The 9,998-nt window shown below is 60.8% G+C and overlaps 1 protein-coding gene across 1 annotated transcript; it reads right to left on the reverse strand.

Annotated features, from left to right (window-relative positions):
* Positions 1–5,403: 5,403 nt before the first annotated feature.
* LOC144276262 (ring finger protein-like) lies at positions 5,404–7,408 on the reverse strand. Its single transcript, XM_077836229.1, has one exon. The coding sequence runs from the start codon at positions 7,406–7,408 to the stop codon at positions 6,380–6,382; it is 1,029 nt and encodes a 342-aa protein (XP_077692355.1). The 3' UTR covers positions 5,404–6,379.
* Between the last annotated feature and the right edge of the window lie 2,590 nt (positions 7,409–9,998).

Genomic DNA, 9,998 nt, shown 5'->3' on the forward strand with positions numbered 1-9,998 from the left:
ACTTCATCGGATGCATACTGTGGAAAGTGTAGAAGATCTTTTTATATACACACAAAGCATGAAAAAAATACCTCCTCCCACCCCACTCTCCTGCTGGTAATAGCTTATCTAAAGTGATCACTCTCCTTACAATGTGTATGATAATCAAGGTGGGCCATTTCCAACACAAATCCAGGTTTTCTCACACACCCCCTCTCCCCCCCCCCCCCACAAACTCACTCTCCTGCTGGTAATAGCTTATCCAAAGTGACCACTCTCCTTACGTTGTGTATTTAATCAAGGTGGGCCATTTCCAGCACAAATCCAGGGTTTAACAAAAATGTCGGGGGAGGGGGGTGGGTTAGGAAAAAACAAGGGGAAATAGGCTACCTTGCATAATGACTAAGCCACTCCCAGTCTCTATTTCCTAACCCCTCCCCCCCCAGACGTTCTTGTTAAACCCTGGATTTGTGCTGGAAATGGCCCACCTTGATTATCATACACATTGTAAGGAGAGTGGTCACTTTAGATAAGCTATTACCAGCAGGAGAGTGGGGTGGGAGGAGGTATTTTTTCATGCTTTGTGTGTATATAATAAGATCTTCTAAACTTTCCACAGTATGCATCCGATGAAGTGAGCTGTAGCTCACGAAAGCTTACGCTCAAATAAATTGGTTAGTCTCTAAGGTGCCACAAGTCCTCCTGTTCTTTTTCCAACCTGTCAGGTGCTCATCCAGCGAGATGGCTGGGGATGCAGCACCCTGGGCAGGCTGGGTGCTCCCCTGGCAGCACATGGGCTCCCCAGCACAAGGGGCAGCTGTGGAGAGAGCCTGCTGAGAAGCCGGTGACCGTGGGCAGTGCACACAGCAAGACGGATCTCAGCAGAACTGAGTAGCTTCCTCTCCCGAGTGCCACGAATGTGATCTGTGCTAGATCCTGGCACGGAGGGGAGCAGGGACTGGCCCCAGTGCCTAGGGTGACACGGCACCTAGGCTTTACTTTCCCCAGGCAGGAACCCAGTGCGGGTGGGCTCCGAAGGGCTGGCTGAGGCCCTGGCCAGGCAGTGGAACAGCAGGAGATGTTAACGGAGCAGCTGCTTCTCCAAGTTTGTGGCTAAACAGGAGTTTCCCAGGGAGCCCATGGGGGGGTGGGGGGATGCCTCTGTGTCACTCAGGTGGGAACATTAATGAGGAGCTGGGCACTGGACCCTGATTGTGCATGGGGAAGGGGCTGATCAGTGGAGCTGCCCCTCACTCCTTTCCCTACATGGTATGCCCGGAGGACGACTGGACCTGCGCTACCCATGCAGATTGTTGTGTCCCCTCTGCAGGGAACGCAGTGACTGCCAGAGCCTGTGGCTGCCCTGCCCACTGATGCCGACACAGATGCTCTGAGCTTCATGGAGCACAGCACCCCAGGTGGCCGCCTCACCCTCTCCGTCCCCTTAGGTACTGTCCCCTTTTGCTGGCCAAGGGGGGAGGAGTTGGCGGTCACTGCAGAAGCCGTCGGGGGCAGAGGGGAGCCGCAGCAGCGCTGCTCCAGGGGGCAGAAGTTGCTGGACAGGATCGTAGGTGTGTCAGGGAAGTGAGACCACTGGCACTGTCCAGGTAAGGGAGACGGCTCGGGATTATGGTGCCATGAGATGGCAAGGGGATGGGCACAAGCAGCTGTCTGGTGCCAGCTCATGCTGCAAGACAAAGCAGCCCTTCTAACCACCTGTGGGTCAGAGTGCTGTGCAGAGCCTCGCTGTAACATCCCCTGGGCTCAGTACCCCTTCCTAGCCCCCTCCTGAACCTCTCCAGGCCTGGCCATCCCCCTTTCAGCTGGCAGAGTTCAGCAGGAGCTCAGCACTGGCCCATCTGGCCGGAGGGAGCTGCCTGTTCTCCCAGGGGCTGTGGAAATTCCTGCTGGAAGCACTGGAAACTTTAATCTTGCGCCTGGCGGTGTGATCAGACGTGGCTTGTTCTGCAGATCCATGGATTGCGCTCACCTAGCCACACCATGCAATTCTGGCAGCTGCTGCCCTGAGTCCCAGGCTCGGCTTGGAGCTGGGCACATGTCACTCCTGAATGGCGCTGCTGGCTTGGCTCGCTTCCCAAACCCACTCACCGCTGGTCTGCGTCCGACCTTGTGGAACCACAGCCCCAGAGGAACTGAGGGATTAAAGGGGCTTGGATCACGGACAGCTCTCCCTGGGGCATGCTGGGCCTGCTCTCAGAAAGGCTACAAGGAATGGACTTCCCGGGGCTGGAGTGCTTGGGGACTTTGCTTAGAGTTTTTCTTTCTCCTCCCCTCAGGGGATGCAGGAACTGGCTTCTCTCTCCTGAGAATGAGCTGTGGATAGATGTGTGGACAACGGCAGCCATAAACCCCCAGCTGCTTGTCTCTGCTGTGAAATGGAGCCTCAGGGGGTCGGGCTGGCTGGACCTGGGCCCCTGTGTTTATAAATCCAACCCAGGGGCCAGATTCTCCAGGACAGGAATCCGAAAGTGCCCCTGTCTCCGAGGAGCCATGAGAACACTGCCCTCTCTTGTGCTTTGCAGTCACAAAAATGCTGGGGAGGAGAAGGACCAGAGACCTGGCTCTCCACACCCACAGGGCAGGGAATGCACTGGATGGGCTGTTCCTCCTAAAGACAAGTTCCTGTGCTTTCCCAGCCTGCCTGGCTAGAGCCAGGGTCTCCGCTAGAAACAATGTCTGTTTCTTCTCTGCGTGAATCCTCTGCAGGCAGGAACAGCATGTTAACAATGCTCCCAGCTGGTCTGGAAAAGGGAGGAGCTGCCCCCAGGGAGCCAGCACATTGCAGGGTGTCCGACTTGATGCCATGGAGATGGGCAGAGTCTGCCAGCGCCTGTGGTCCCCTGGGGAGCAGGGTCTCCACAGCACAGGGTGGGCTGAGTGGGCGGGAACATAGGGATGCTGCCAGGTTTGAGCTCTGGGGAGTTGCTAAGGCTCAGACCCCACCTTGCTGGCACTGCCTTGCTCCTCCCGGCACCCACTGCAGCTCTAGGGGAGCAGGCATGCTGGTGGGGAGGGGTGGCACAGACAGGGCCCTGGGGGCAGGGGGGGAGCCCTTCCTTAGGGGAAAGGCAGCTCCGCTTTGTTACAGGATTAACCCTGGAACGACTGGCTGAGGGCTGGGGCGTACCAGGTGCCTCTCTCCTGCACCTGTGTCCAAGAGCTGGGCTAGGCACAACACTGACAGCTGGACCCAGCCAGGTTTTGACCTAGGGCTGGGGGTGAGGGCAGCCCCTGGAGTGAGGCAGCTGGCCTGCTGGGATGAAGGCACTTGCCACAAACCACATGGCACCAAGGCACCTTTGTCCCAGGCTGTGTCCATGGGTGGGGCCTGCACTGATCTAACCAGCCCCACGGCCAGCCCTGGATGGCTCACATGCGACACTGTGCTGTGGCTCCAGCAGGGGGCTTGGCCCAAGGCTGGAATTGCTCCATGAGGGTCCCTGGCCTGGGTTGCACAGCAGCTCAGACTGGATGGGCACAAAGTTCCCCTCTGTCCTCTACCTGTGAGTTCCCAGGAGCTCATCTCCCCCAGACTGATCCCCCCTCCCCAAAGCGTCTGTTTGCTGCAGTAGCTGGCTGGTTCCAGGCCAGTCGCCTGCCCAGTGGCCCCGCTGGCCTCACATCCCTGCCCAGCTGGCTCCCTGTGCAGGAGCCCGCCAGCCCCGCGCAGCAGGGTCCATAGCGACAGGGAGGGCCCAGTTCTGAGTGGGATCCAGCGCTCAGGCAGAGGGGATGCCTGTACACATCCCGACAGGAGGCCACTCTCCGTGAGGCCAGCCTTGCCTGGGGGCTGCTCTCTGGTCGTGGCAAGCTGGAGCTCTTTTGCTGTGTAACCTGGGCCCAGCGGGAGTGCCGCCCTAGGCTGGGGGTTAGGAAGGCTGAAGCAAGGCACAGCGGTTCTGGGCAGGTGGGCCCCTGTGGAGGTTCCCGTGCTGCGGGCAGAGGGCTGTACTCTCACAAAGCCCTGGTTGCACAGGGGCGCTACCAATGGTGCAGGGGCATGGAACAGGCCCTGCTCTGACATTACCGTGCCCTTGCGGGAGAGCCGGGCAGCGCCGGCTCCCTTATCTCTGTGCAGGGAAGGGCAAGCAGGAGCCTGAAGGACACAGGCAGGGACTGGTGCCTGAGGAGGCAGAGCATGAGGCCAGCGAGCAGCTGGGGGCCAGGCAGGGCTGCTCCAGGTGTTGGCTCTGCACTAACTGGCCCTTCTGTTGCTAAGAGCCATCGGTGCCACCTGGAGTGACCCTCCCTCCACCAAGGCACTGCAGAGGGCTGGGGGAGGGGGCACCTGATGTGACCCACTGGCTGCAAATGTTTAAACCAAGGAAATCAACAGCAGCCCATCAGAAGCCAGGATTTTCCTGTGCACATAGTAGAGTACCCGGGGCAGCTCGCCCTAAAGGGACTGTAAAAGGGCCCCAGCTCAGCAGAGCTTCCCTTCCCCAGGTGGATCAGGCTCACAGCTGTTCCTCCCCCTCAGGTGATCTGAGGGTCGGCACTGGGGGGCATAGAGCAGGGACTAGGGGAGGGTGCTGGGCTCATGCATTAGCATGAGAATTGTGAGATTCGGAGAGAGCATCATCTGTTCAGCCCCAAGGTCTCCCAGTGCTGCTGTCCCTGCCATGGGGCAACTGGGTCACGTGGATTGCTGGGGACCAAGCCCCTCTGTCTGCTGCATGCAGGAGGAGTGCCCAGCTGTACAGACAGGTAGAATAACTAGCCGGTCCTGTGTAGCAGGAGACAACGGGCTGGGAGCAAGACCATGGACACGGAGCCAGGAGCTGCTCTGCTTTACAGCCTGGTTGCATCAAACAGCCTGGGTTTGTTAGGACGGGGGGTCTGTGGCTGGCAGTGTCCCAGACTGCACTGAACACGCCATAGCCCCTGGCCCTGTGAAGTCAGTTGCCTCCCAGCTGGCAATTCGGCCCCCTGCATGTTGGGCACCGCTCAAGGCTAGCGCATTAGCCTTCCATGCTTGGTTTAAATCCTTCCTGGTCACCCGGGCAAGGAGTTTGGTGGATCTCAGTATCCCTTTGCCCAGATCCCCAAAGAATTCAGTACGGTGGGCAGTGGCTGGGAAGCAGGAGCTGGTACTTAGGAAGACCAGAGCAGGGATAGAGGGGGCTGTAGGGTAGGAGGAAGGGGCAGTGGTGGGGGGAGGGTGAGGAACCCAAACTGGGCTGTGGATGAGGAGCACAGGGAAAGCTTGCAGAGCACCCACCCCTGTGCTGCCAACTGCAGCCAGTCCCTTCTGTCGCACTCACGGGCTCTGCACTCAGACAGATGCTTCTCAAGTCAATCGTTTGTATTTTCACAGTCTGAGCTTGAGGAAACAGAATCTTTTGACTGAACAAGAGAGGAAACCAGGCACGAACCACCCCTGGCCAGCCCAGCCCTGCCTTGCCGTGAGCTCAGTGCGTCTGCCCCACCTCTGCTCCCATGACACTGACTGATGTGGGCGGGCTGCAGGAGCATGGTACTGTTTGCCCTGGGTCACAGCTTAAACTCTGCTTTGGGACTGGCTGGCCCCGTGGCCTCCATTTCTGCTCTAGATTTGTCAGAGCTTGGCACCTCCTACCTTTAGTGCATGTCTGGACCCTTTTGTGAGCAGAGAATCCCTGCCCCTCTCCCTGTGCACAGGCACTGGCATGGAGTGCCCAGGGGGGCCCTGCTGGTCCTCTACTTCCTTTTATTTAACACTTCCTTTTATTTAAAACAAACAAAAGGAAGTATTTCTTCACACAATGCACAGTCAACCTGTGGAACTCCTTGCCAGAGGATGTTGTGAAGGCCAAGACCATAACAGGGTTCAAAAAAGAACTAGATACATTCATGGAGGATAGGTCCATCCATGGCTATTAGCCAGGATGTGCAGGGATGGCGTCCCTAGCTTGTTTGCCAGAAGCTGGGAATGGGCGACAGGGGATGGATCACTTGATGATTCCCTGTCCTGTTCATTCCCTCTGGGGCACCTGGCACTGACCCCTGTTGGAAGACAGGACACTGGGCTTGATGGACCCTTGGTCTGACCCAGTGTGGCCCTTCTTATGATCTTAGCAGCAGCTGTGGCAGAAGCCCAACCCGGCTGGAAGGGCTTCCCTGCAGCCCAAAGGGGCAAACTGAGGCGAGGCTAATGAGGCCTTGCCACTGAGCCCAGCTGTCTCTCCTGGCCGGCAGAACTGGCCTGAGCACGGGGATGCTGGCCAGGACACCAGGGCTCTCCCGGGGCTGAACACCTGCGACTTAGCCCTCCTGAGGGGGGTAGGAACACCCCGCCTGGCCTTCCCCAGGGCCGCCCCCTCCGACCCCCGCGCCTGCACTGATCGCTCCCCGCGCTCTGGCCTGGCTGCAGGGCCCCCGGGGGGCGGCTCTCGGGCGGCTATTTGTCCAAGATGAGGAAGAGCAGCACGAGCAGCCCGATGGGCAGGAAGATGAGCAGCAGGCTGAGCGTCTCTGCCGCCAGCAGCGCGGCCAGCGAGAGCAGGTAGCAGCAGCGGCAGCGGCGCCGCAGGCCGCCCAGGCCGCTGACCAGGCAGGGCGGGTAGCGCAGGCAGGGCAGGCAGCCGAACGTGCGGCTGGTGTGGAAGCGCACCTGGAAGCGGTGCTCCAGGGCCCCGCAGAGCCCGGGCCGCCGGGGCGGCAGGGGGGCCGGCAGGGGCAGCGCCAGCGCGGAGGCCGGCGCGGGCTGGGCGTGCAGCAGCAGCAGCTCCTCCTGCAGCTTGCAGATCTCCCACTCCAGCATGGGCGTCTTCTGGCGGCAGATGGGGCAGCGCACGCGGCCGATGTCGGCGGCGCCGGCCCGCTCCAGGATGGCGCGCAGGCAGTCGCTGCACAGCACGTGGCTGCAGTTGAGCAGGGCCTGCGAGTGCCGCCCGCGGTCGTAGGGCTCCGTGCAGATGGGGCACTCCTCCTCGGCGCTGCCCGCTTCCAGCGCGGCCTGCTCGCCCGCCCCGGCGCTGGCGAGGCTCCGGCTCCGGCTGGGGGTCCTTTCCAGGCGGGGCTGCCCCTGGGGAGCTGCCGGGCTGGGGCTGCTGCCGGCCGCTGGCAGCGGGCTGAGTGGGGCTGAAGCCGGGCAGAGGGGCCCCGCTACCAGAGGCGCGGTGCCGGGGCCGCAGGCAGCGGGCGCTTTGCGCTGGTCCAGGAGAGGCTCCCGCGCTCCCTCCTCGCCCTCCAGATCCGGGGGCCCGCTGGGCACCTTTCCCGAGGGCCAGGGCGCGGCCCCCGGCCGGGCGCCCCCTTCGCCTCCCCAGGCCGCCGGCTCGCTCTGCCCGGGGCTCTCCGCATCTCCCGCCTGCCCGGCCGGTTGCTGGTCCGCGGCGGCCGCAGGCGGCAGCTCGCCCGGCTCGCCGGGCACGCCGAGGGGCGCCGGGGCGAGGGGCGGCTCTGCCCGCAGGACAGCGGCTGTCATGCCGGTGGCCGATGCAGGGCAGCTGTGGCCGCTCGCTGGCCCGGGACTGCGTCCCACGCGCCGAGAAGGGCAGGTGGGACCCGGGAGCCGCCCCGCCCCCGGCTCGGCCACCGCCCCCCCGGCCCGGGGCCAGCCTCGCCGCCCGGCTGGTTTGGCGGCTCCACGGCCACGCCTCTGCTCAGCTTTGCTCCCGCCGCCCTTCCCGGAGCTATCCCAGCCCCCCGTGGGGCCGCAGCGGCTGGGACCAAGGGGCCCCCCGCTCCCCTGGGCTCGCCCTGCAGCCGGCTGCTCTCCAGCCCTCGCCCACGGACCACCTGCGCTTGTCCAGGGGGCTGTGACTTCCCACCCGCCTACGGCTCCAGCCTCTGGAGCTCTCTGGCTTTGTGTCTGTCCTTGCTGATCTTACGGTCCCGGCTGGGCGGCCCCCCTCGCCAGCCTGCCCCTGCCTTCCTCTTCCACATCCTCCATGGAGCTAGGTCTGGCTTTGACCTGCCCCCTTCCCCACATGGCAGCCCTCTCCTCTGGGTGCCAGGCCTCAGGCCCCCTCGCAGTGCTCTGCCCACAGGAGGCTGCTGGTCCAGAGGCACCGTCTCTGCCATCACTAACCCTCCTTTAGGTCTCCAGTGCGGCACTTGGCTCCTGTCGCTGGAGTGGGGTGAGTTCTTCTCAGTCACTAGGGAGTTAGCCACGTGGTCTGACAAGCTCTGCCAGGCTGTGCTCTGGGTGCCCTCTGGGATGGGACACCGGTGCTGAAACCATGAGTGCTCTGAGGACAGCTCACAGCCCACAGATGCGGCCCAGTGTCCACCCAGCAAAGCCAGGGCTGCTGGGGCAGTGATAACAATGAATCAAAGCAAGGACTGATTGTCTCAGGGGCCAGGTGTCCATGTGAAGGGGCAGTTGCTGCAATCACCCCTTTGTCAACAACAGACACGCCAAGGCCTGAGTAGATGTGGAGAGGGGCTCCCCTCTTCAGCCCCAGGTCATCCCTGCAGGATACAGGGGCTCCAGGTCTGTCAAGCCAGCCCTTTTCAGCACTCACACTGGCTAACTGAAGGGGTGGGGAAGAGACCCAACCAACACTTCACTTCCTACAGGCCCTACCTCTAAACCAGCGGTTCTCAAACTGGGTTGGGACCCCAAAGTAGGTCTTACAATGGGATCTCCAGGGCTGGTGTTAGACTTGATGGGACCCAGGGCCAAAGCCAAAGCCTGAGCCCCATTGCCTGGGGCCAAAGCCCAAACCCCACCGCCCGGGGCTGAAGCCAAAGACCTAGGGCTTCAGCCCTTGGTAGCGAGGCTCAGGCTTTGACTTCCCCTCCACTTCCACCCCTGGGCAGTGGGGCTTGGGCTTGGTCTCCCCTGCCCCGGGCAGTGGGGCTCAAGTGGGCTCAGGCTTTGGTCCCTGCTCCTGGGGTCATGTAGTAATTTTTGTTGTCGGAAGGGGGTCGCAATGCAATGAAGTTTGAGAACCTCTGCTCTAAGCAAAACAATACAAGTACAGAGTGATGCAGACCTTGGAGAGGTAACTATCCCTTGTATCTGCTGTCCCTGTGGCCACGGAAGGCCCTGCTGATCCAGGGTGGGAGCCCGCATGGGGATGACATGTTCACTCACTTCCCCTTCCTGTCTGAAAACATGCACACCCTGGCCCAGGGCAGCAGAGAGACCAGCTCAGAGCTCGTCAGGCTCCCAGCCTGGGGTCTGACTCACATCCAGGGAACTAATTACTGTTTACAAGGTGCCTAAGACTTTCAGAGAGCCAGGGGGATGGGAAAGGGCATGGCACTGGAGACACATGGAACCAGGCAACGTGGGGCAGAGGGACAATGGCAAAGGGGCCACAGCCAGAGAAAGCCAGCACCCATCTTGCTGAGTACAAGGCAAGTGTGTTTGCAGGATGCTTGGTAACCCCCTCCCCACTAACACTGGCCCCTACTTCTCCAGTCTCTGCTAGTGCAGTCTCTAGTTACTGGTGGTAATTGGTGCTGTTTGGACCCGAGAAGGAGAGATTACTTATCTGTACAGTAACTGGAGTTCTTGGAGGTATTTTGTTTCAATGGGTGCTCCACGACAAGATGTGTGAGCATCCGTGCCCTCTCCAGTTCTTGTCAGCAGCACCTGTGGGTCCATGCCTGCATCCTTCCTAGACATCCTCATGCTCCAGCACAAGAGTATAGAGAGAGGGGTGAACCCACCACCACTCCTGCTCCTTCTCAGTCACAAAACCCAGAGGCAGAACTCCAAAGTAGAGAGGGAGGAGGATGGGCAGTGGAGCACCCATACGGACAAAACACGCTGAAGAACTTCAGCTAAGATAAGTAACCTCTCCTTCTTCTTCGAGTCCCTACGGGTGTTCCACATCAAGAGATTCCCAAGCAGTGCCTCAATATGGAGGAGGGTGCTGAGGAGGTGGTTTCAGTAGAGATTGGAGATCAGCATCACCAAAGGCCGCAGCTGCCCTGAAAGCAGTCAAGACTGCACAGTGCTTGGAAAACGTGTGCGCATACAACCACGTGATGGCCCTGCAAATGTCTGTGATGGGTATGTTCTCAAGTAGGCCTATGGAGGTGGCTTGAGCCCTAGTGGA

Source organism: Eretmochelys imbricata, chromosome 16, assembly GCF_965152235.1.
Source record: "Eretmochelys imbricata isolate rEreImb1 chromosome 16, rEreImb1.hap1, whole genome shotgun sequence".
In the NCBI taxonomy this organism is placed as follows: domain Eukaryota; kingdom Metazoa; phylum Chordata; order Testudines; family Cheloniidae; genus Eretmochelys; species Eretmochelys imbricata.

Excerpts from the sequence above, each read along its gene's own strand:
- LOC144276262 (XM_077836229.1), bottom strand. The coding sequence starts at position 7,408 with ATGACAGCCGCTGTCCTGCGGGCAGAGCCGCCCCTCGCCCCGGCGCCC.